Source organism: Lepisma saccharinum, chromosome 18 (genome assembly GCF_977018435.1).
Source record: "Lepisma saccharinum chromosome 18, izLepSacc3.1, whole genome shotgun sequence".
NCBI classification, from domain to species: domain Eukaryota; kingdom Metazoa; phylum Arthropoda; class Insecta; order Zygentoma; family Lepismatidae; genus Lepisma; species Lepisma saccharinum.
The window spans coordinates 7,577,573-7,604,723 of record NC_139246.1 but is presented as its reverse complement, the minus strand read 5'-3'; the positions used below and the strand labels follow the sequence as shown (position 1 = coordinate 7,604,723).

The window sequence follows — 27,151 nt, the reverse complement described above, 5'->3', positions numbered from 1 at the left end:
ACCCCTTTTGACAGTGGCGCATAATTTGACAAGGCAGGAACACGGAAACAATGGAAGCAGCTGATTGCATCGTCCTCGCTCCCTCCTCTCGCTTACGATTGAAAATTCGTTCACAACGCCACAAGGCTGGTCTTATCTAGGTTAAGCTATACTTGTCAATTGTACACTCACACACATGGATCGGTTGAACCATCTGTTCTAGTCAATAGACCACCCTGAAAATCTCCTTAAAATAAGAAAGTCGAGATTGTGGAACGGAAGGAACGTGCTAAAAGACTAGATAATATGTAGATTTACGCCCTTCAGCCGTAGAGCAAATACGAAATATAGCAAATTTTAGCTTTAAGGACCATACGAGATCAACAGTTAATACTCTCCAAACGCTAATTACTCTTCCTCGTAAATTTTCCCCTTAGCAGTCAGAACCTCATAAGGTTTTTAGAGATACCAGTAATGTATATGGGCGTCATTCACATAATGGCTACCTATGAAGTGCTAATTGATATTTATGAACATATTGTCTCGTGGAAGGTTCATAAAGTGAAATATATTTCCCTTAAATTTAGCAAGATCGGAAATACTTTCTGTCCTCTTTCACATTTTGTGTTTGTTGTGCTGTGCTTTTTTGCAGCATCCAAGAGTAGGACATGAATTCACCATCTCTATTTTTGTCTCTTCAAGCGATGAATATTATCCGTTCATATGCCTCGGCAGTTGCTACAGCTTTTTTTGTAAGATACAAGTGAAGAATTGTTCTCGAGGCATGGAATTTTCTCTGCCTGTAACCGTCATTAGTTAAGTATTTCAATTCGGTCCAGGAACTTTTTTTTCCGGATTAATTTAATTTCTGTCCAGGAACCTTTTTTTCCGGATCAATTTAAATATGATCCACGAACCTTTTCTCCCTGGATCAATTTAAATACGGTCCTGGAACCTTTTCTCCCGGATCAATTTAAATACGGTCCTGGAACCTTTTCTCCCGGATCAATTTAAATACGGTCCTGGCACCTTTTCTCCCGGATCAATTTAAATACGGTCCTGGAACCTTTTCTCCCGGATCAATTTAAATACGGTCCTGGAACCTTTTCTCCCGGATCAATTTAAATACGGTCCTGGCACCTTTTCTCCCGGATCAATTTAAATACGGTCCAGGAACCTTTTCTCCCGGATCAATTTAAATACGGTCCTGGAACCTTTTCTCCCGGATCAATTTAAATACGGTCCTGGAACCTTTTCTCCCGGATCAATTTAAATACGGTCCTGGAACCTTTCTCCCGGATCAATTTAAATACGGTCCTGGAACCTTTTCTCCCGGATCAATTTAAATACGGTCCTGGAACCTTTTCTCCCGGATCAATTTAAATACGGTCCTGGAACCTTTTCTCCCGGATCAATTTAAATACGGTCCAGAAACCTTTTCTCCCGGATCAATTTAAATACGGTCCAGGAACCTTTTCTCCCGGATCAATTTAAATACGGTCCTGGAACCTTTTCTCCCGGATCAATTTAAATACGGTCCTGGAACCTTTTCTCCCGGATCAATTTAAATACGGTCCAGGAACCTTTTCTCCCGGATCAATTTAAATACGGTCCTGGAACCTTTTCTCCCGGATCAATTTAAATACGGTCCTGGAACCTTTTCTCCCGGATCAATTTAAATACGGTCCTGGAACCTTTTCTCCCGGATCAATTTAAATACGGTCCAGGAACCTTTTCTCCCGGATCAATTTAAATACGGTCCTGGAACCTTTTCTCCCGGATCAATTTAAATACGGTCCTGGAACCTTTTCTCCCGGATCAATTTAAATACGGTCCTGGAACCTTTTCTCCCGGATCAATTTAAATACGGTCCTGGAACCTTTTCTCCACGGATCAATTTAAATACGGTCCAAGCTCCGTAACGATGTGAAACAATACGCAACTCGGACCGAATTCAAAGTGCCAGAATAAAGGTTCCGGTCCTGTTTCGGAACCCAATACAGACTAGGGATGGCCAAACGGATCCGGATCCAAAAGTTACGGATTTGAATCCGGATCCGAAAATTCCGGATTTGAATCCGGATCCGAAAATTCCGGATCCGGATCCGAAAGTTCCTGATCTGGATCCGGATCCGAAAGTTCCCGATCCGAAAATCCGGATCCGGATCCGAGAGTTTCGTATCTCAATCCCATTATAATATTACCACACCTTAAAAGGTATGATCTTCGATTACAAATAAATTTCTCATTAGTTAGTCCTACAATATTTTTTTTCAAGTGTTGTTCCTAAAATACTTGCTACGCATCGGCTAACACACTCGTGCACAAACATAGTCTTACTTGTTTAACATAAAATGTCAGAGGTGATTTTGTAAATGCCATTGAAACGAATATGTAATCATTCGAATGCATTGGAAATGGAAACACACATAAATGTGAGACATTCCATTCCCATATGAAACCTTTAACTCATAGAACAAGATAGAAATGTTATACAAAAATTATACAATTTTTCTGCAGTTACAGTTTTACAAATTAAAATAATACATTATAATATATGCAGTGTTATATAATTACAAAGTGTAAGACTAACAAGGGAGGTTATCTAAGTCTCCCCCTCCGATTTCCATGAAACTTGGCAGGTGTATAGTGGGGCCCAATGGAAGAAATAACTGTTTTTTGTTTCAGCTAAAAAACTGTTTTAGGGGGCAAAACCCCCTCAAATGTCAAGATGAGGACAAATTGAAGTGAGGATCTGACCCCTGTTTCCCCCTCCGATTTCCATGATACTTGGCAGGTCTGTGTATAAACGGGCCCAAAGAAAGAAATACGTGTTTTTTTGTTTCGGCTAAAAAACTGTTTTAGGGGGCGACCCCCCCTCAAATGTCAATATGAGGACAAATGTAAGTGGGCACTTGACCTCTGTGTCCCCCTCCGATTTCCATGAAACTTGGCAGGTGTATAGTGGGGCGCAAAGGAAGAAATACGTGTTTTTTTTGTTTCAGCTAAAAAAAATGGTTTTACTCGGCAAAACCCACTCAACTGTCAAGATAAGGACAAATTGAACTGGGGATCTGACCCCTGTGTTCCCCTCCGATTTCCATAAAACTTGGCAGGTGTGTGTATAAACGGGCCCAAAGGAAGAAATACGTGTTTTTTTGTTTCGGCTAAAAAACTGTTTTAGGGGGCGACCCCCCCCCCACCAAATGTCAATATGAGGACAAATGTAAGTGGGCACTTGACCTCTGTGTCCCCCTCCTTGCCCCCTAAAACAGTTTTTTTTTTAGCTGAAACACAAAAACACGTATTTCTCCCTTTGGGCCCCTCCATACACCTGCCAAGTTTCATGGAAATCGGAGGGGGAGACTTATACCTCCCTTGTAAGTGTATTAATTAATTACAAATCGCGCACGCGCGCACACACTATATATATGTGTGTATGTATGTATATATATATATATATATATATATATATATATATTAGCAGGTAACAATGTGTTATAAACACATTCTTACTTTCCAAAGAGCGCATGTGGGATGGCAAAACGGATCCGGATCCGGAGTTGAAAATTCCGGATCCGCGGATCCGGATCCGAAAAATTTTAGGATCCGGAACCAACCGGATCCGGATTTCGGATCCGCGTGGATCCGGATCTGGCCATTCCTAATACAGACCATTAGAATATATGGGTAATCTTGGATCTTTAACAACCCTTCTTTCTACAGTTCCTAATTGCAGTTGAATTGAGGCATCCTCAATGCCAGGAGGAGGAAGCACTTGAAACTAGAAAAGTTTGGTAGAATGGATGTAGCAGTAACACTGATGGTCACACCACCGCATGAGTGTTCGGAAGAAAGTTGAATGTCGAAGGGAGATCAATTTTCAACCGAGCTCTTAGATCTGTAGGCTTGCACGTAAGAAGTCGCGGGATTCCCGGCTATCGATTGTGACTCAAGTCCACTGTTTCCGATCCTCAGTTTCCAAAGGTCAGCGGTTCTTACAAACGTTCCGACCGGGAGGACATTTGTTCCAATATGTTTCGGCAGAACGTTCTGTTCTTCTTGTTCTTTAATTCGTTTTGTTTTTATCCAGTTTGTACTAATTGTGATAAAAACGAGGGCTTCCCGATGGCGTAGTGGTAACGTCGTCGCCTTGTAATCAAGAGGTCACGGGTTCGATACCCGGTTCAGGCACATAGTGGTTCGGATCCCACTTTAAACTGTGGGTCCAGTCCCGATTAGCCTTCTGTAAAAACTGCGCAAAAACATCGGTAACAAACTTACCATTATTTAGTGTTGTATTGTGTAATATCTTGTCGTAATCTGGATTCCCACCAATTCTGAAGACACCAAGTCATCGAATTTCAATTACATAGATATATTTAATATTGCAGCGTATATTATTGTAGGAATGTTTGTCATCTGTTTAAATTCACTCACTATTTTTTATGTTTAACTAGCGGATTACCCGGCGTTGCCGGGGTATTTATTTATCCCAATTTTCTATTAGACAGGAAAATAATGAATTCTAACTATAGTGTAAAATGTAACTAATTTTATTTACAGGTATTTAAAAGTATAAGTACAGTTTTCAAATTATAAAGTAAAATCTTTTACAAATTCACTATAATATTAATATAACTCAAAACCTGATTATAAACAACATTTTTAGTTTCACCTCGCAAGATTTGGGGGGGTATTGAATCCCGGCCGGGCAGAGTGGGAGAGGAATAAGAAGACCCCAGGAAAGGAGAAGTAGCTGGAAGAAGAAACCACTTTTTTTGGGGGGGAGGGTAAATAAATTCGTTGGATATTTGGGATTAAATGTCATCGTGAATGTCTCCAATTAGCTTAGCGACTCAGAAAACTATGGATTCGACACCAATGTAGGTCATTTTTGACATTTTATTTTTCACCCCCTCTCACCCCCCCCCCTTCCGGGAGGTGCTTGGAGTTGAACAGCATTCGGGTTGTTACTATTCATCTTAACGACCCCGAAAACTATGGATTCCGCACTAATATCGGTCGTTTTTTATTATTTTTACATGTCACCCCTTCCCACCCCAGGGGTGCCTTACCCCAACAGTATTTCTTTCCAGATTGTAAGTCATATGTGTACCATGTTTGGTTGAAATTGCTCCAGGCGTTCGAGAGTTATGCCAGAACAAACATCATACACACTACATCCATTTTTATCGTACGTATATACAGATGTAGGGCGTCAAACTCATGACAATAACATTAGGTAGATATGTAAACACAAATTTCAAGGTAATCCCACTACAAGTAATATTTTTTATTATAATTGTGTGTGTGTGGACTCTTTTTAATTCCATCTTGGATAATTCGAACTTTTTTGTACCTCCTTGCAGTTCGAATTAATAGAGTATATACATGCAAAAACCTGCTATATTCAGTGAATGTGAAATATACAGTTGTGTTACATACAATCAACACAGATTTTACACATTTTAAACGCTAATTTGCTGAGAGGTTCTGAGATTACACCCGTCTTTCAATAACGCCAAAATCATGTAACCACACCATTCCTCACTTTCTTTTAAAGTGTTCTGAATTTTATTTTTTCATTTAGTGTAGTCACCGGCAATAAAAATGGGACACTAAATACACGCTTCCTTGCAAACGTTGTGTGTGTTGCCTAACTCTACGGCGATCAGTGGATTTTGATAGAAGATTTTCAATGCCAACTTCTACCACCGCCGTAAAGTTAGGCAACAATCATAACACCTAGCAGGGAAGCGAGTATTTAAGGCTGCGAGTGTCCCACTTCTATTGCCGGTGACTGTAAATTTCAAAACCATTTTCCACCAAAACATGAGCTACTGAGAATTGTCTGAAGTGATGTGATGCAGTTTGCGAAAAGATTTTTAGAAAGTAGCGTCGAATAAGCAAGGAAAAGGGTAATATGAAAATCAAAATGTTTGGATAATCTGAACGGAGTTTTGTAGTTTTCAAAGGGGAAATCGAGAAAAAATTACAGCACACATACTGAGGTAAACTATTCTAAATTACATGAATTTTCTTCTATTTTTTTTTATTGTTTCAATTAACAACTCTTGGTAAATAAGAGTGAAGAGGAAAGGCTACTATATATATATATATATATATATACACCCGCTGAATAAAGAAAATTTATTATTATTATTATATATATAGTATTGGCCAAGTTTTTGAACTCATTGTAAAAACTAAGAAAATTTCCTTGTTTTGAAAGTGTTCTAACTAAATATATTTGACGATTGTCATAACGTTTTATAGAATTAAACTGCTAGTCTACTTCGATATAATATTGTTTCCCACAATCCTTTATTTTACTGTGTCCCAAGAATAGATTGCAGCACGATTCTTCGGGTATTCGCAAAAATGCTTGGAACAATACGTACATTGTTTACCATGTTATTTACGCTAGTTGATTGATTAAAACAAAGGAAATATTAATTCTAATTGTTGTAAGGGAACATTATTTGTACCTCCGTAGCAACATGTAATTTCATAAACCACGTGGTTTGAAGTTTAGAAATGAATGATAAAGGCATTGTTCAGAAGCAGTCAATAAAATAGGCCCGAAAAGAGCCAAAGATGGCCACACGAAGTACTGACAGTACTTGCAGTGTGTATAACAATGCAAACTCGAAATTTTTGACTAATCCCAAAGATAAGGATGAGTGATGATATGATGAAGGGACACTCACAAGGAATGCCCATGAAAATCTGGTTGCATTGAATGTACGTGCTACATGACGGATGGTACCACTCCCATCCAACAGAATGATGTCAATCCGTTCTTCCTTCGTTAGTGGCATCTCTTTTTCATTGGTTCACCTGCCTGAAAAGAAAAAATAAACATTAGTCACTGTTTTCACCATTTGTATGGAGACTTAAGACTCACCCTGTATAGAGAAATAATGGGAGGGGTTCAACTTTCAGCAGCCCAAGAATAATAAAAATGTAATAGTTATAGACCATTAATCATAATACAGAGTGTCCGAAAAGTCACGCAACCCGGTGTTTACGACCGTATAACGGAATAGCGAAACGGAATGAGAAGAAACGCTTTCCGCCAAGAGAATGCCCTGTATATTGGGAAAATTTAGAGAGACAAACGTATGTAAAAACATGCATGTTTTAATAACAAATAAGCGAAGTGTTGCCAAAGGCGGAATAAAAATATTTGCAAATCGTGTATATTGATGCACAGAACTCACTGAGGTAAATTATTGCAACATTTCACAATACCAACGAACAATTTGGATGGCCATCTAATGAATTTGACAGAAAAAGAACTTTGACGAAGTTTCAAAAACATTGCAGAAGGGAATAAATGGGCTGTTCCAAAAATCGATCTTTTCACAATATTACGAGGGACACTGGCAACACTGTTGGTGTCACGTGTCACTAACAGACGTGTTTCACCTCAGGCTATAACACTAAAGCACTTTTAACGACAAAGGAGAAAGTTGGTTATTCTCGAACATATGCAATAAATTACATACACCTTGCAACCCTGAAATGTGGGTATCACTACAAATTAAAGCAAATGTTTGAAGTGTCCACCATTTTCTTGGATACATAAGTTGGTTCGCTTGATCATGTTCTCAGATACCTTCCTGAGGGTTGCAGCACCGATATTATCAATTTCCTGTGTAATGTTTAGTTTCACCTCCTCCAATGTTCTTTGTCCCGTTTGGTATACTTTCCCCTTTAAGTAACCCCACAGAAAAAAATCTCCAGATGTTAAATCGGGCGAGCGACTGGGCCATAAATCCTTGGATATTAGACGATCACCAAAAATTTCTCTCAGCATACGAAGAGATTAATTAGATGTATTGCAAGTTGCTCCATCTTGTTGTAGCCAAACATCACGTTCGTCTTCTTTCAGGAGAGCAACGAATTGCATTATGAGATCCCCGTACACAGCAGTATCCACTGTTGTCTCAAATAATAACGGTCCCACAATACGACGTCGCGATATTCCACACCATACACCGATTTTCGGAGAGTGCAAGGGTAGTTCATGCAACTGATGTGGGTTTTCTGTCGACCAATGCCTGGAATTTTGGCCGTTGACATACCTATCCAATTGAAACCACATTTCAGGGTTGCAAGGTGTATGTAATTTATTGCATATGTTCGAGAATAACCAACTTTCTCCTTTGTCGTTAAAAGTGCTTTAGTGTTATAGCCTGAGGTGAAACACGTCTGTTAGTGACACGTGACACCAACAGTGTTGCCAGTGTCCCTCGTAATATTGTGAAAAGATCGATTTTTGGAACAGCCCATTTATTCCCTTCTGCAATGTTTTTGAAACTTCGTCAAAGTTCTTTTTCTGTCAAATTCATTAGATGGCCATCCAAATTGTTCGTTGGTATTGTGAAATGTTGCAATAATTTACCTCAGTGAGTTCTGTGCATCAATATACACGATTTGCAAATATTTTTTTCCGTCTTTGGCAACACTTTGCTTATTTGTTATTAAAACATGCATGTTCTTACATATGTTTGTCTCTCTAATTTTTCCCAATATACAGGGCATTCTCTTGGCGGAAAGCGTTTCTTCTCATTCCGTTTCGCTATTCCGTTATACGGTCGTAAACACCGGGTTGCGTGACTTTTCGGACACTCTGTAGTAATAACTATTGCTTGAATATATTTGTTAATGGGTTAGTTTTTATCACTATTATTATCATAATCATTAAACAGTTTGCAATTAACCAATGATATATTTCCTTTTAAAATAACTCATTGTGTACAATAATGTGCAGCTATTAACAACATTATTATTCTTCGTTTCGTTTATTGTATCAGTGCATTCATGTTTCTATTTTCATTCTTCAACTTTTAATGCTAAGTGTTTACTAAACCGATGGGAGGGGTTTGGATCCGTCAAACCCTCCCCTTATATACGCCCATGGATGCAACTAACTAATCCAAGTTGGTAATGTGCTGTGTAAAGATGAACTCCGAATGTTCGGGATCACAGTTTTGGAGAACTCGCTTTGGAATCCAATCAACGCGGGGAGTACAGCAATTGGGCAATCCTAATTACATTGAGCTAGCTTTAGTATAGCCCACCTCCCGTTAATACTGTGTCCATTATAATTACCTTCAAAGTTTGTAAATTCACGAATTTTGGACAATCCACGCGTACGCTGATTATGCATACGAGACTCCTAAAGCCTGAGTTTCCAAACTGTGCGTACGAACCTCGGCTTCGAATCCCGGCGTGGACAAGGGTGAACTTTGTGAGTGTCCTTCATCAATTTTATCATATCACTCATCCTCATCTATCAACAAGCTGCTCTTGGTAAAAAAGTAAAAATTGAAACATTCGTGTTTTTGTAGGAGACCAGTAGGAAGACCAAGACGAAGATGGAGGGATAACGTTGAGATGGACCTAAAGGAAATCTATAAAGATGGAAAGGTTTGGATTGGTCTTGCCTAGGAGAGGAACAGATGGATGGCTTATGTTGCTGCAGCATAAACCTTCGGGTTTGAAAAGGCTAGAGAGTTAGTTAGTGTTTTTGTCATTAGTGCGATGATATCTTGCGCAAATTATCCAGTTCGTAGCATGAGCGCTTCCTCCCGATATTTTCCGGAAAATTGATATATCGTCGCGCGGTAGCTAGCTGCCAATTTCGCGAGTGATTCGATAAAGGGAGGGTTGGAAACTAGCAGCTTCCGTCGCCTGGGAATGTTCTGGGAAAATGTAATTCAACCTGGTAGGGTTCTCGAATTTTTAAGTGTATCGGTACACTCAACTAGTTATGGAGCCAAACGGTGGAGTTAATAACAAAGTGAAATACCGGTACAGGCATTGTTTCATCCGACCACTAAGAAGTTTCACACGCGTGAAATTAGTTTTTAATTTTTCGGAACTTAGATGACTTATTCATGTTGATCGGGAACATCGGGAGCCTTATATTGGATAGGTTATCTGAGACCCAAATATCGGTACCCCGAAAGTCGATATTGTATAGGTATCTTCGATTTTCCAGGTAATATCTGCGTAACAATATTTTTCAGGATGCTACAAATTTGGGGAAAAAGGTATCTAGAACTCAATTTCGCATTCGTAATCAGGGTGGCTACTTACCGGGAAATCCTTAAATTCCGGGAATTCTGCGTGAATTTTTCTCCGTACACGTGAGAAATTGCAACTTTTATTAATTGAAATCCCATTGAATTTATACATATTTGTAAATGCCCTGAGGCAAGTTTTTCACACTTTAGATTTATCGAGGAAGGAAAATAAAGCTGCGTAGAAACTAAAACAAAATCCGACAAAAAATTATTGGATGATAAGATGTCTTGAAGTTGATTAGGTAAATTTCAGTATCAAATTCTTGTACAATTGACAATTTTGCGTACATTATTATATTCCGTAACATTTGTGGCTTGTGTTTGTAGATTTAATTTCAAGCCTGTGTATGTGAAATGGCAAATGTAAACTCCGGACCTTAAATATTTCAAATATATACAGTATTGACCAAATTATTGGACTCATTGTAAGAAAGAAGCACATTTCCTTGTTTCGAAAGTGTTCTAACTAAATAAATTTGATGATTGTTATAACTTTTTGGGATTAAACTGTTTGTCTGCTTCGATATAATCTCGTTTCCCACAATCCTTTCTCTTACTGTGTCCTAAGAATAAATGACAACACGATTCTTTGCAAGAATGCGTGGAACAATACGTACATTGTTTACCTGTTATTTATGCTATTTGTTTGGTTATAACAAAGGAAATACATAATACAAATTCTGATTCTTGTAAGGCTGTTCTTTATTTGTATCTCCGGAACCAGGTGTAATTTCATAAACCACCTGGTTTGAAGTTTAGAAATGAGTGATAAAGGAATTGTACACAAGCAGTGATTAAAATGGGCTCGAATGGAGCCAAAGGTGGTCACACGAAGTACTGACAGTACTTGCAGTGCGTATAACAATGCAATGTGCATCACAAGACATTAAATCTGTCAAATTTCTCTACATAAAGTGAGCTTATCTGTGTTTCATTTTTCAACTAATGAGTCCAATAATTTAGCCAATACTGTATACCTTTTAATTGAATTGAATTAGAATTTTTGGATACATTGAAATAACAGGCCCTTGCTATTATTACACTCCTGACAAAAAGTTTGGAATGTTGTTATATTAGGCACATTGTTATATTAGGAATAGGTGGCATATGTAGGCGAAAACACAAGAAGTACAGCAGACAGACAGATACAATGTGTTGTTGCATTCCAAGGCTGTGCCTATCACCTAATACCTATGATAACAATATTCCAAACTTTTTGTGAGGATAGTAATCATGCTAATTATGTTAAAATTCAATGTAAATACCAGTAAATAGGCCATGCACTCAGTCTGGCTCAAGACTTTGAGAGATTGGATGCAGTCATCTTCGACTTTCCGTGACCTTTTAACTTAGCGTCAGAAACTAGGTAATAACCTGGTTCTAAATGCCTGCTCCCTGGGGAGCCGTTCTGTCTTCTCTCACCTCGTTTATGGATTTAAACTCGAAGCCAACTACGTTCGCTGGAATTGTTCCTGGAAGAGAGTGCGCTACGAAACAGAGGAGTTGAGGTCTTCATCGCTGATGATGTCTATCTCTCACGTTTTGCACAGAAATTCGCTCTTGGTTTATCTTGTTATATTCCCATTAGTTTGGGTCTTTCATTAAAAACACAAGTTACTCTTTTGTGGTAAAGGTTTAGCACTTTCATCAGGCCAAATAGTTCCTACGTCATATTTAATATTCAATAAAAATATACATGCTGCTGCTCGGGCGTAAACAGTTTCTTTTTAATGAAAACATGATTCAACACAGTGCACACATTTCTTGCTGTTTTCTGTGTATTCATTCTGTTGTAGACCTTAGTCTAGGAGCTAGGCAAGTTTTGAGAGCCAGAATCATGTAAAAAGAGTTGATCACATAACCCGACTCATTGTCATTTTCTAGAAATTTCCGTCCTCTTGAATTTACGATGGATTTTTTTTCTATAAATGCTTTAGAAATAACAATTAATACTAGGGGTCCTTTACATGTGAAAGGGAGAACATTAAGACTGGAAAAATTGCAATTTTTCATATTCTTTTATTTTTCATTTCCAGTAAACATTTAAACATAAATTGTTTATTTTTCACTTGCAAAGTCCTCATCGACTGGTGGTACCATGTTACATGTTATGTAGTAATATATTTAAAAAAATAACTCGAAAAATCCAAGATGGCTGAAATTTCTGCAAACTAACCATCGGTCAAATCAAGTGAGCATTTCTTTAAAAATCACTAACCATTGAGGAGAAAGTTTGACCAATCAAAACCTGGTTTTGGTGGCCAGTTTTTCGTTTGAATAGTAAAATAGAAGCAAATTATAAACTAATGTTATTTTCATTTTATCATTTATCTTTATTTTATTATTATTATTATCATTATCATCCTATCCTCGACGAGTGGATACTTAGTTATATTAAATTATATTAAATTTGAACATTTTATACTGACATCTATTAAATCGCTCTATAAAATTAACTTATTATCTGTTAAGGAAGTTGTAACAGGAAAATGTTTACAACATTGTTTTTTTTTTTTTACTACTTTTGCATTTTATTTGACTTTTTTTAGATCATTAAATGCCTTGCCTAATAATCACCGTAACAAGTAATATAGAATTAAATTATAACCAGATGTAACCATCTCGAAATACCTCTTTTGTGGCAGGATAGTCGGAATTCTGTATTGTTTCCTATGGCTCAAATATTTCAGTCGCTCTTCCCCTCTAGTCCTTGGCTGCATAACTCTCAATGACTCATCAGTGTGCTTAATACCCGTTGTAGCGTGTGTGGAGACATTTAAGAGAAGATTATCCAGTTAACTGATGCAGTGAAAGGCGAAGTTGTTCTTCGATGAGATGCCTTGCGGATGTTATTCGTCCCTATTAATTTACAACTGACAATAGCAAATGGTTATGAAGTGAGATTCTATGATAGCATATCGACTCATGTTGTATACCTTGAGGAGCAAGCGTGCAATGATGAAGAAAAATGCAGTTTGCTCGGTTGTAGTTGGGACAGCAGCAAGAAAGTTTGTAGCGTAGTAATTTCTCATTGAACGATGTCATAATCTTTACTCTGGAGAATTTGCCGTTCGTTGCACAACCCGTTCTTTAAATGAAAGAAAAAACGGCATTTCAAGTTATATAGATAATAGGGAAAGCCACACAATATCCGAAATCCGGATAGAAAATTATCCGATATCCGGATTTGGCCATCCCTAAGATAACCACTAATTTTGAGAAATTAAATGGTTTAGTTCGTGAGGTATCATTTAATAAGGAGGTTTTTGTAGATTATTTCTTTGCATATTTTCGTAACTATACGTTTTCCCCCAATTCTTCTAGCCCTTACCACCGAAAATGTCCTATTGATGAAAATTCGTATCACTATTATAGTATGAATGTCTTTCCTTTCAAATTATATAAGGATTGTGCCGGCCCCCGTGGCGAAGTGGTTAGCACATCGCGCTACGACGCCAGGGGTCCCGGGTTTGAATCCCGGCGTGGGCATGGATGTTTGCGAGTGTCCATTTATAAATTTCATCACTCATCTCCACCTTCGCAAATTAGCCAAAAGTGGCACAAAAAACGAAGTAAAATAAAGCAAATCACTCAATTAATCCTAAGTAGAGGCATGCGTGTTTCTGACGGGAACACGAAATATGAAGTAACACACTGCAACGTTCATTTCTCACGTTTTTGAAGGTGTGAGGTGCATTTCCCTACCATGTTTTGTCACGAAATGAACTTCAAAATGCGAAGTAAATTTACAAATGTGACATTTAGAGTTTATTTACCGCTGCGATACATTCTGAAGTCTTGAATTATCCTTTGAATTATGCAAATCGCGGGAAATTGATTAATTCCGCTGTAAACATTTGTGAAGCAAACATGGACTTTTTTACACAGGAATACACTTAATACTGTGACAACTACATAAATGTGCTAGTAGAAAAGAACTGTTTATTTTGAGTAACAATTATAATTTTTTAAAATCAAAAGTAGGAATATATTCACCATTTTTATCACCGAAATACAATTTTCTATATCGCTTTTGATCCAGAAATGTGTTCACTTTTTGTACCAAAATCGTGATCTTTTATTCACCATAAATACGTGTCTAGTCATAAGACAAAGAAATGCAAGTGGCGTAAAATAACGAAAATGCAAGAGTTGCATGCATTTCTGTATGAACGGGGTGTAAGGGGCGACCTTCCACGTAGGCGCCCAAAAGTCAACCTCACTTCCACGTAGTGCACCCTGGACTAAAGACTAACGAGGCTCTGGCGACTGGCACTATGGCCAGTATAATTTTGTGTGTGTTATCCTGTTTGTTGTCCTTGTGTGTGCTGAGTGCCCGTTTACGGCCTCAGCTTTTAACAGAAGTCAGAACATTTTAACATTTTTAGTTACGCAACGCTAGAGTTGTTATTTGTAATGATAAGGGGCTGGCCCCCGTATAATGTGACGGGAGCAAAATAGCCTAAGTGCTGACGTTCCCAAAATTTTAAATTCAAAATTCAAATTCAAAATTTCTGTATGAACGGACACACTTAAAGACATTTTCATATCAGGATCTAATTGAGTTGAATTGACTTTATTGCTGGGCGAGGTTCAGCTGTTGCTGGTCTACCACCTAGCCCCAATAAATACAAATTCAAATAAAGATAAAATAAAATTGAAGATTACAAATAAATTAAACAAGAAAGTACAATAAAATACAAAAGGAATAGAATCATATACACTGGAACAATTTTAGCAGTGAATTAGATAATAAAGTAATTGAAGTCGAGGAAGTTGAAAGTAAGATAAAAATAATTTCTGGCACAGTATTTTTTCATTGTTCATATGTTGATTTACATGATGATATTCGATCCCATTCGCAGACTCCATATCTGACTGAAAGCATTGTGTATATCGTGGAGTTTTTCCATTGGAAGCTTGCCACGAAAATTCCCCATTCGCCGCTTCTTGCTGCTGTCAGATATTCGGAGGAATCAAATAATAGATCGTTGAGTTGAGTGGTTTTCTTTCTTCCTGGAAATGCCACCGTCTCTTTCTTTGAGCCTTCTCCTGGGAGTATTGGAAAAGGACGTGGAAGTCTACGTAGATGTTTTTTTTTTATTCGATGATATTTTAGGTGAATAAATTTGAGTTTTCTCTTCCGTGGCGGTATGGAAAGTGACGTAATGCTTACTTATAGTTGATGTTGCCACTAGGCGTGTTGAAATGATAAGGGGAATCTTCAGTTATTCGTCTTTGAATTTATCCGCCGGCCTCCGTGACAGAGTGGTTAGCACAACGCGCTACGACGTTATGGCTCCCGGGGTCGAATCCCAGTTTGGGTGTTCTTTGTGAGTTTCCCTTCATTAATTTCATCATCACTTATTCTCATCTTCGCATCATCCAAAAGCGGCAGAAGTGCGAATAAAAACGAACCAAATCCAGCGTGCCCAGGATTTTCGAAAGGGAGTAGCAGTCAGCACTAATTTCACCATCTTTTCTTGCCTTTGGCGTCTTTTTTTTATATTGGACCAAAGGGGGGTTGTGACCCCAAGTAACCCTCCTTGGGCACGCCATCGGCCAAATCAATCGATCAATCTTAGAATTTCTCTTGCGAAACTGTTCCCTTTCTCACAGCCTTCTACAGGATGGTCACAAAGTGGGCGTACCACCCTGTATTTTCGACATTAGGATGGTTATGATTCAATGCTTGATATGACCACGTACATGATGGTTTAAGTGTCCGGAACATCGTTATGGAGACCGTCTTTTTCGTAGCACGGCCGAACTCTGCGCCATATCGTGGCACACTTTACGATGCAAGTGTGAATAAGACCTTTTTCCGGGCGGTGACGTTCACCTCAATACGTTCTGAAGGCCCTCCAAGAAGTCCCAGAGGTGGTTAATCAGTGACACGGGTATGTGTTCATATCAAGTAATCCGACTATTACCATCGTAGTGTCGAAAATAAAGGTGGGACGCCCACTTTGTAACCACCCTGTACAGCGGTCTGAGTGTATGTGCAATATAAAGTTAGAGCAGGCGTCCTTAGTGTTTCAATATTTTTCCGCGGCGCCCAAGTCAGAATGCAGAAACATTTTAAATAACTAAATAAGCACATATTTGGAACAATCTAAAACCTTGTGGAGATCAACAAGTAAAGCCCCTATCACACGGAACTGGATTTCTAGTTCGAATGCTCTAGTTGACGCTGGACTGGCTACCCATTTGCTAGTTTTCGCCTCACACGGTACTTGTTATACCGTACTTGTCGATAGTCTTTCGTTCCCATAATGGCGGCCGCGCGAGATGTAAACAACGTATCACTTCACACTTTTAAAATACGATAACTATTCAACCGAGAGGAATATCGCTTCGTATTAAATGGTTTTAGGTAGAGAAGAACGGCGCTGATAAAATACATACTTTACAACGTTTACTATACACGTATGGAAGAATATTTTAGCTTTTTCAATTGTACACATGCCTTTCGTGTTGTATGCACTCGGAAGCCACAGACAAAAAAAATCTACTTTACAAACTCACAGAATATCTTCACATTGCCAAACTTTGCTCTGATTGGCTGTTCCAGAGAATCTAGTCGAAGAAGTTAGTAGCAATTAGAACATGTCCTATTCCTCAAAACCAGTCAAGCAGTCAGCCAGGCGGCCATGATTACTACCCAGAAAGTCAGTTCATCGCCAACTAGGGCATTCTAACTAGAAATCCAGTTCCGTGTGATAGGGGCTTTAGTCATCTCAGTAGAAATAATGAAACATTTCGCGGCATCCCTGTAAGCCAGGAGCGCCCCGCTGCACACTTGTGGGAACCGCTGAGCTAGAGAATGTTAAACAGATTTTCACTTCCATGCTATTTTCTGCTACGTAGTTTCACAAGAGAACTGTTCTCGGGCTCTGGCACTGAGAGAAAAGGCTACAGAGGAACTCTTGCAGAAGGTGCCGACCTCCGTGGTGCAGCGGTTACCGCAGTGCGCAACGACGCCATCGGGTTATCGGATTGGTATCCCAGCTGGGCACGGGTGATCGTTACGAATAGAGCCCGGATTTGTATGTAATTACTATGGCTTGGAAGTTGAAGACCTAAAAATATCAGAAAAAGGACCTAAAAACTGAGAAAAGGGAGTATAAATGTTATCCAAATTAATTAATAACTTCAGTTTTAATTACATATTTAATGCATAAAAAATACAAAATTCTGGTGGTATGGAACACACAATGCGAAAAAACAATATAAATGAAATGCATCTTCTTTCAGACATTATATATATTTTATAATAATAATAATAATAATAATCCGTTGCGCAACAGCCCATGAAGGGCTTAGGCATACCTACCGACTGCCGGTCTCCCTCCCACACTTTCTCTCGTCACCTCTAAGCGTGGAGATCTTCAACCAGTATTGGAATAGTCGGGGGGTCAGCCCGACGTATCCCCAGCCGTTATAGTAGGTCTTCTCGACCGGATTACGCTCACTCACTCGGAGCTTCCCAATTTCCTCACGATGGTGGGTTGCCACCGGCCCTATACGTAGGCCGAATAAATTCCGACCAGAGCCGGATTCGAACCTACGCCGTCCCGCAGCGAACGATCTCAAGACGAGTGAACGCCGTAACCCGCTCGACTACGGAGGAGGACTATATATATTTTAGATTAACATAATTTGAAAAATCATATTTGGCCTAACCACACTAGGGTTACAGAAATAGGACTTCGGAAACCTTACCTCAGTTGGGTATATATATATACCGTATTATTTCTTTACTACAGAAAGGATGTTTAAGAGGTAATGAACTGATGATGATTGGAATTGAGAATGGGCAGTAAAAACGAAGTCGAAAGAAAGTGAAGTTGCAAAAAAAAAAAAAAGCCGTTAAGACCTAAAAAAGCCTTAAAAAGGACCAATAAGCCAAAAAAGGCAAAGAAGGACAAATAAAACCCACCTTTTTCTGGCCTACAATAACCCAAAATGAACATTTATTATGTTGGTCCTCGTCTTCGGACACTAGGGAAAAAAAGGATTTTTCCTCAACTTACGAGCTCTAGTAATTACATATTCCATCCCTTTCTAGATACATAGCGGGAAAATGTCAACGAATTATATAACTGAAATGATTTTGCAGAAGATTTATATTACATACTTTTACATAATTGCCAGGATATTACATATTTTACATATTTGCTCATTTACTTTACATAAAACATATTTCGGTATTTTTTTTCTATCTTTATCCATCTAAACAATGAAATGTATAGTGCTTACGGTCACCTAAAATTGACTGCCAAGTCGAAATATATGCTAAAGAGAAAAGAAGAAACGGGAACTGTTATTTATCGAAAGATGCTGAAGTTACTCCCCCTCCCCCACCTTCTGGTTAGATATTTTCGTTTCGCTTTTAGGTTTAGGCAAAGCACCTATAATCTTGGCATCGGTGGACAAGAAACCTACTTTCTTGTACTTAACGAGTTAGACAATATGTTCCCTTGTACACATTCTTTCTGTAGACGCTTTTTTTTACAATTTGTTTCGAAAGTTACAAAGCGCTCTCTTACATATTTACATATTATACAGTAATTTGCGATGTGAAAAGTAATTAATAGTTTACAAAATTGGTTTCTTAAATATGCACACGTTGCTGTGCTTTTTTGAGTTTATAAATTTGATACAAATTTTAATTTGAACAACTTATATCCTTAAAATTATGTTGAATATGTTCAAATAAAATAAATATCTAGCAGAATTATTTAAATTGCTTGGATACTCGATTATTATTAATAGTACATATTCTTTGATACTACGTATTTTGTTACGTATCCTTTTGATAATACATATTTAGGTACATATTTTATCATATTTTGTACTTTGATATTATATAAGATTCCGGGGTCTAGTTATGAGTGTTCCTTTATCAATTTCATCACTCATCCTCATCGTGGCGATTAGCCAAAAGTGGCAGACAAGCAAAGTCAAAGAAACCAAATAAATCAATCTTGAGGAATGTCCAGAAGTTTCATTTTTGATAGCTACACTTAATGCGCGTAATAGCTCAAGCTTGCTCCAGCAGGCTGAGCTCATCTTTCTACGCTGCAGATAGATTCAGGTGCACGGGAAAACGACACAGCACAAGATCTGACTTGCTAATGGCGAAGTCCCTTGTCACGTATGGTTAGGCGCTGGTGTGGGTTGCGGGAGCCTCGTCGAATCCCTTTGCTTTGGCTGTCGTAGTGTAATGAAGGACTTCCATTCACGACAGGGATATTGAACTTGAGGTCTCCTGCAATTTTGATCAGGCGCTTCATAGAAGGAGACTATAATAACGGCTCCAGGCCTTGCACTGAAATAGTTTCCAAAATGCCGTCAGAAGGTCGGTGGACATAGTCTTCAAAGGCAATGAAAACGAAATATTGTTTATTAAAGTCCACTTTATGCACCGAAAGGGAGCCGCGGTGGTCTGGTCTGTATGGCGTCGGACTGCCACGCGGGAGACCTGGGTTCGATTCCCGGGATGGGTGATCCAGGGCCTTGTTCCCGCACAAAGAGGCTCTGGGGCTCACCCAGCCTCAATGAAATGGGTACCTGGGGGCAACTATGGGAGGTAAAGACGGCCGGAGCGTGATGCTGATCACATCACCTTCAAAATGAACGAGATTGATAGAACGTGTGGGACCCTACCTCCACATATGCTTCATGTCATGGTGCAAAGTGCACGAAGAACTTCACCCACGGTTTACGACACCGCCTCCACTGTGCCATCGGGAGGCGAGTACCCTGTGGATATCCATGCAGTAATTTTCTCAATTTTTGTGAAAGCCACACCATTACAATCCGACTGGAAATGCAGTGTGGTTCAAAAGTAGCCCAATCCTAAATTTGATCGACAGAGAATGAAAATTACGAGATATTGGCATCGTATTTTTGTTGCAGTGTAACGACTCGTCGTTTGGGATATTTATGCGTGCATATTCTCTTGTACACCCAACTTCGAAAGAAATAGTAGGCTAATTGTCCACCACCATGTTCATTCGGTCTGAATTACACAATGAGATGACAATGAATTGAAATAAAGACGTCAATAAGCAGAGAACAATGCCTGCTTCGAACCAACATAGTTTCATTCCTTAAAACAACACAGGATGTAGAATAAAGAAGTAATGTAAATAGCGGTGGACAATTTGCTTACCATTATCTTTGCCGTTGACTGTACTACACCGTACGTACGCAAATGAGCTAGAAACTACTTGCTCAGAGTTCCCAGCTTCTCATAAAGCACTGAAAACCCGCACTTTCTATTATCACCCACTAGGCCCATTTGGACCTCATTGTAAAGTGATTAATTTGTAGTGGGAGTAAATAATTAATGCATTAATCTGAAAGTTTTTAGCTTTTTTATTTGCTTTAAGGTTTAAATGTTTGTGAATGCGTATAATTTGCATTTCGCGAGCAAAAAATATTAGCATGTGTAATATGCTTCACAGACAAATGAAGTGAAATTTTGCTACTTTTTTAAACCGTCACGCATATAACACATTTTCGTTAATGCTTTTCATGCATTGATACTAACTCATCACACTAAAGGTTTTTTTTTCATTTGTTAGCAGACACCACAAAGTACTTCATAATTCTATGAAATCAGTTCGTTATGAATATTTTAATCCGATCTCATGTCTAGACCTTTACGTTTGGTGTGTGAAATGTCACACACGGAACGCTAGAATGCCCCAGTGAAAGCTTTGTAAAATAATAATTGTTTGATTGCCTATCGACCGTTGTATCTTTACTTCCCGGATACACCTCGCACATGCTTTTGACTTTAACTTAAATATGGATCCAGTTTTCCTCGAAAAAATGATGTTAAGTTGCCGCGTCATTAGTTACAAGGAAATTGAAGCTCTTTCCCGAAATTACGAGCTGTGTGATGACCGCATAAAGTACTAAATTAGATCTGAGATGAACGCATTGAGCAAGAGCGGAACCGAGAATCACACTTCCAAGAGGCGGGTTTCCTTTAGACACGCCACCTTGTCGGGGATGTGTCCTTTCATTTAGCAATGATAGATGTAAGCATTACTGCAAACAGAAACCAAGCTGTGATCTAGTTGTAGGCATTGCTTCTCGTTTGAATCGTTCACCTGGCATATATGGCTTTCTTTTACATCCTGGTTGTTGAGTTTTCTTTGAGGTCCACTTTGTGCACAGATAGGTTCAACTCGAACTAAGACAAGAAACTCAATGTGCTAACTAAGGCAGAATTCATTTTATTTTAAAACATAAACTAAAAGTTACGTTTCAACCTTTTAGCAAGGTCCTCCTCAGACTCTGTACCAAATACAAATGAAATAAGGTACAAAACAGGAATATATCGTTACGTATCCCTCATAAAAGTGTGCCACAAGACGATATATACAAAAATCACTCCCCTCCAGACACAAGATTATTAGAAAGTTGTTTATCTGGAACATTCCTTTCCAGGTGTTGTTTCATCTGACAACGATTTAGATAAACATTTCCTTTCATCTGGAACGTGGTTGGACTCCTTATCGCCGCAACCGAATTGCGCCCACTTTAAATCTAGAATTGCGCACAAATCTCACTTACCTGTTTTGCGCACAGATTTTGATCCAACGTTGCCACTTTGATAGCTTTAAAGTCTGTGCGCATAACTGTTTTTTTTCTTTAGACAAGAAGAGAGAGAGAGAGAGAAATTAGAAATAAAATAGTAAATCTCTTAATGATTAAATAAAAAATATAATTTGACCAGTAAATGTAGCAATTCGAGATACAATTTTCATACCAATTTACTCAAACTCAAAAGTTAGGTTAATGACTGCACAACAAACACTTCTGTCAATCGAAGCTTGTGATTTTTGGTATAAATACGGAGATACACCGACCATTACATTGGAGATACACCGACCATTACATTCTAGTCCACCAATCAGATTCATCCTCCATGCCTATGTAATCCTACCATTCCATTGAGAACATTTTACATCTGACAACATAGCCTCATTTTTTTGTGTGCAATCCTGTACATTGTAACAGCTTGTCAACGGCTTATCAGATACCACTGATAAAACCGGAAAAGTGTGCGCAATCCGGTTGTAGTCCTCCTTATATCACGTTCTTTTTCCTTTTCCTTTCTTTCTTCGTTCCTCTTCCTTCTCTTCTCCTCCTTCGCTCTTGTCATTTCCACTCTTTCTAACACCTGCTTCCATTCTTTGATTATCTTCAGTCCCCCATTCCAGTTCATTGTGTCTTGTTCTCCTTTCTTATCTACTTCCTTGGCCTCCTTCCATTTTCTCACTAGTAGTCTCTTCTCCCTTCCTATCTGCTTAGCATCATCCCAGTCTATATCATGTCCTGTTTCTCTGGTGTGCTTAAATAATCGGGACTGGACCTACAGTTTAAAGTGGGATCCGAACCACTGTGCAATGTGCCTCCACCAGGTATCGAACCCGGATCCTATGATTTCAAGGCGACGACGCTATCACTACGCCAGCGTGGAGGCCCTCGAAACTTAGTGTTAGAATAAGTATAGTTTAGCACTAGAACTACACAATGGAAATTGTCAAATTAACATTGCATGCTAATGTAGAACCAGACACTAACATTCAGAGAACTATAGAACCGACAGTAACTGAACCTACAGAGTAAATTGGATCCGAACCACTGTGTGTCTCCATCGGGTATGTCCCGGCTGTATACCTAACATTATAAATATGCCAAGTACAGCGACGACATGATTTTGAGTCACGTGACGGCCACCGTAGGTTCCGGGTTCGGCGTGGAGATGACGACTGTTCCTCTCTGAATATTCCTTCATCAGTTTCATAATCATCATTCATGGAGTATTCCCGATAGAGGAAAATGTCTAAATATGCCCCACCCCTTTTTATGTTGTCATTTTCGGACCTCATTTCATAGCCCGTATTTAGACCATCACGCTATTTTTCTTCTTCAATTTATTTTCACTCTCTGTGGTACATATTTCACAAACAAATCATGGCATTATAAAGGCCCACATTTGTTTTATGTACCGCTAATATCATAACCTATACAAAGCAGATGAGGATTCAGAAAACGCTGAGTTAAAACATATCTGCAAAAAGTTTTCGGAGGTCGCAATTATATAACAACGTCCAAGGCCGAAACTAACCACCACTTTCTTTTGCGAATTGGCGCCGCAACCTTTGTCCTTGACATTAACCAGTTCCAATAGCTTCTGCCAGGCTGCAGCACCCGGGAGCGCTGATAACTCCAAAACCCATATTTAAACCTTCGCCCATATTTAGACCTTCTTCTCTACTATGGTGGCTTACGCTATCGTTCTGGTTCTATCCCCGGTAGAGTTACATTATACAGTGGTTCGGATCCCACTTTAAACTGTTCCGATTAACCTGTCCGAGCATAACGTGTACTTAACTTTGTCATCATTTATACTCATCGTCACGATTAGCCAAATGCGAAAGAAAAGCGACGCACGTTAAAGATGAATGACAATCAAGAAAGACGAGAGAACTCATGCAGTATATTATTTTAAAGAAGGAATGCGAATTTACATTTTCTGTTTTTGAATTTGATTTGTTATTTAGCGTCTCTTATCTGCCACTTTTGGCTAATCTCGATCATGAGAATGAGCGATGATGGAATTGATGAAGGGACACTCAAAATGAACGCCCAGGCCGGAATTCGAACACTAACCAATCCGCCACGGAGGTCTGCTTCCTGGTTTTAAAGTGCGACGCAATAACCTCTGTACGATGGTAGTTTGAAAAGCTCGGATATTTACTAAACTGGGCGTGGTCTTGGATAACGAGCATCAGAAGAGAACAAACACAATTCCCAGTGGGAAATCCCATGTGCATATTGATTTTTTCATGGTTTTGTATTATTCCTCCAGCCTTCCTTTTTTCATAATCAGTTTATTTGTTTCCCCACAAAGATAATAGTAAGCAAATTATCCGACACTATTTTCATTCACTTTCCTTGTCCAAGATCCGGATATCGGATATTTTGTAATAAGATTATCCGGATATCCGAAATACCCGAATGTGTGCATTATCCGGACAGTTTTATCCGTTTTATAGCCCTCCGTTTTATTCAACAGGTTCGTGTTTCCACTGTGCAAATTCTGTACAAAGCCTTCATCCAATCTGTCTATTTATCCGTTTTAAGGATTCTCATATGTTTTGGATGTTTAATTATTTGCCTAAAACAGACCTCTACATTACTAACTTCAGTGTAAATGCACAAAGCTTTCCTCCGTAACAAAATAACGTAAAAGAGATACAGTTTAGAGTATAACCTTCTCAGTTTGATTTCCCGATCCTTTATTTGGTAATTATTTCCTAATTTCAGACACCACTCTTACCAGAATAACTTAATGAACTTGAAAAAGTAAATGGTTGGAATTAGTACCACAACACTCTTTCTTCTTCTCCTATCTTACCCAACCCAACCTAACCTAACGTCACTAATGACGTCACGTCAGCCAGTCGGAAACGTCAACCAATCGGATTGCTTAAAACTGTAGTGGCAGCAATCACTACGATCCAATACACAGATTATCCGAATACTCGGACATCAGAAATAACCGTATTAATCTTATATCCGTTGCATCCGAAACGGATATCGGATAATTTGTAAATCTGGATATCCGTTATCCGGATTTTGTGACTATCCCATCCCAGTCCATGTTGTACCTTGTGTACAGATTGCAATTAAAATGTCTAGGCTTCGATTCCCAGGGGGGGGGGGGTGCACATTGCACAGTGGTTCGTATACCACTTATATAGACCATATGTGCAGTTCCGATTAGCCTATCTGAGCATAAAGTAAACATACTTTCAAGGGATGGAATTGGCGCTGTTGTGAAAATTGTTTCCTGTTTTGTTGACATTTTGGTTTCAATGTTAATGTTTAAACTTGGTGATGGATAAATTGCTACACTGAACTTTGTGGATGACTGTACACCTGTTAACCTTGTCTTTGTAATAATTTAGCATTATCGGCAAGTACAGCGATCGATGTATTACGTTTCACTAGAACCAATCTAGAACTAGTTCCTTTTCGTATCTGTGGCCTTTCAAGGAGGAGGGCAGGGGAGAAACGCCCCTTCTAGAATTGAATATCAGGCAAATTTCCATACTTTTATACGTGTAATTCAGTTTACCGACAGCACAGTGCATTAATCATTATAGGGGACAGATAATTGAATACCTAAAATAAAAGCGATACAGGTTAATCGCAAAAAAACGTCCGAATTTTAAATTCAAGCATGTGTTAGGTACTTTTCTAACCCATCCCTGGAAAAGAAAATCAACATACAATTGTGAAGTGACCTTTTTAAACCGATTTATGAATCTTTTTGTATGATTTTTACATGTTGGCAGATTCGGATATTTTTAAAATCTAGTTTGTGTGCGCACCGTACACTCTTTCATTGCATATTTGTAAGTCGAGGAAAATTAGAGTGCTTTTTCGCGTTGTGATAACGTCATCGCCTTATAATCAAAGGCTCCCAGGTTCGATGCCCGGTAGATGCACATGATGGTTCGGATCCCACTTTAAACTGTAGGCACAGTCCCGATTAGTCTATCTGTGCATAAAGTGGACTTAAAACAAACTCAAGCAACCATTCAACTTCTGCCCAATGAACTCGTTTTCTGTGCTATGAACAGAAAAGAGATCTCCCATAAACAGTGTTACCAAATTAAGTTTTGTTCTGGAGTTCCGTTTCAACTGCATCTTTTGTTATTGTCTCAGTCGGTTTGAAATTGAATAAACCCGTGAGAAAATAATTGTTAATACACTCCTCACTATAAGTTTGGAATATTGTTACGTTAGGCAAGATCTTGAAATCAACAACACATGGTATCTGTCTGCTTCACTTTCACATGTTTTCGCTGACATATGCCACCCTGCCTATCACCTATCGTCTAATCGTCGTCGCCTTGTAATCAAGGGGTCCCGGGTTCGATTCCCGGTGGAGGCACATAGAGGTTCGGATCCCACTTTAAACTTCACGTTGAGTCTCGATTAGCCTTAAAGTGCATAAAGTGGACTTAAAAACGCCAAATCAGTCAATCAATCAAAACGCCTAATATATCAATATTCCAAACTTTTTGTGAGGAGTGTACATTCTTCAATCAGGAAACGGCAATAACGGTTTAGATTTTCGATGTGACTGTGGACTGTATGGAGATTAAGATTTTTGCTTTTATGTTTTCAGGCCTTAAATTAATATTGGAGCGAAGAAAACGCGTGTTGTCCCGTTGGATTCAGGATGAAACTTTTATCAAAATATGTCTTTTACTTTCCGCTTAAGCTGTTCTTCCCCTGACATTTCTCCAGCTGTTCCCACTGTTTATTTCCTCATTTGCTCTCTTCGCAGGAGCTGGAGCAGATCGAGGACCACTGGAGACAGGAGTCACGTGATTTAGTGTCTATGGTAACGCGACTGCAGGAGGAGAATAGGAAGTTATCCACGGTTTTGGCGGAGAGGGAAGGAGGGTCTTCAGGGGACAATGGTAAGTTCTTTCTAGCTTCTTCCCTTAAGTAGTGATCTATGGCTGTGCTAAATTTTCTTAAAATTTGACATCGGTTGCTATATTGCATTGGATACTCCAGTGATGTTAAATTTGGCAACCCTGCATTGTTGTGTTATTGGTAGGTACCTTAATTTTCCGCAAATGCGATATCGCCGACGAATGTTACAAAAAAGTATTTATATATGTGCAGTGACGTGTTCTAAAGACATTTTTTAATAAGAAATAGCAAAGCAACGCGGCCTTTTGCGCGAATTTCAACTCATTTTGTGCTTCAAGATCGAAAAATTCCGCGAAAATTCAACATTTCTTCTGTTTTAGGCTTAAAAAACAAAATGAACCCCATTTACTCGTGTATAACGCACACCTTTTCCAAAATTTTATGTACAAAAATACATATGTTGCATGTTATTCATGGAATAATTCCGACAGCTAAGCGGAGTCACATAAAGTAAATGGATGTTTCCCACGAAGTTTGCATCTCATAACAAAACGAGGAGGAGGGGAGGGGGTTTCTGGCGGAAG

At 38.8% G+C, this 27,151-nt stretch overlaps 1 protein-coding gene across 5 annotated transcripts in view; it reads left to right on the top strand.

Moving 5' to 3' along the window:
* The window catches only part of Rilpl (Rab interacting lysosomal protein like), a 99,047-nt gene that overhangs the window by 20,357 nt on the left and 51,539 nt on the right, over window positions 1-27,151 (top strand). For all 5 annotated transcript variants that reach the window (XM_083140091.1, XM_083140092.1, XM_083140093.1 and 2 more), the window contains exon 2: window positions 26,473-26,608. In XM_083140091.1, the coding sequence (XP_082996217.1) occupies window positions 26,473-26,608 (136 nt within the window). The remainder of the gene's footprint in view (window positions 1-26,472; window positions 26,609-27,151) is intronic.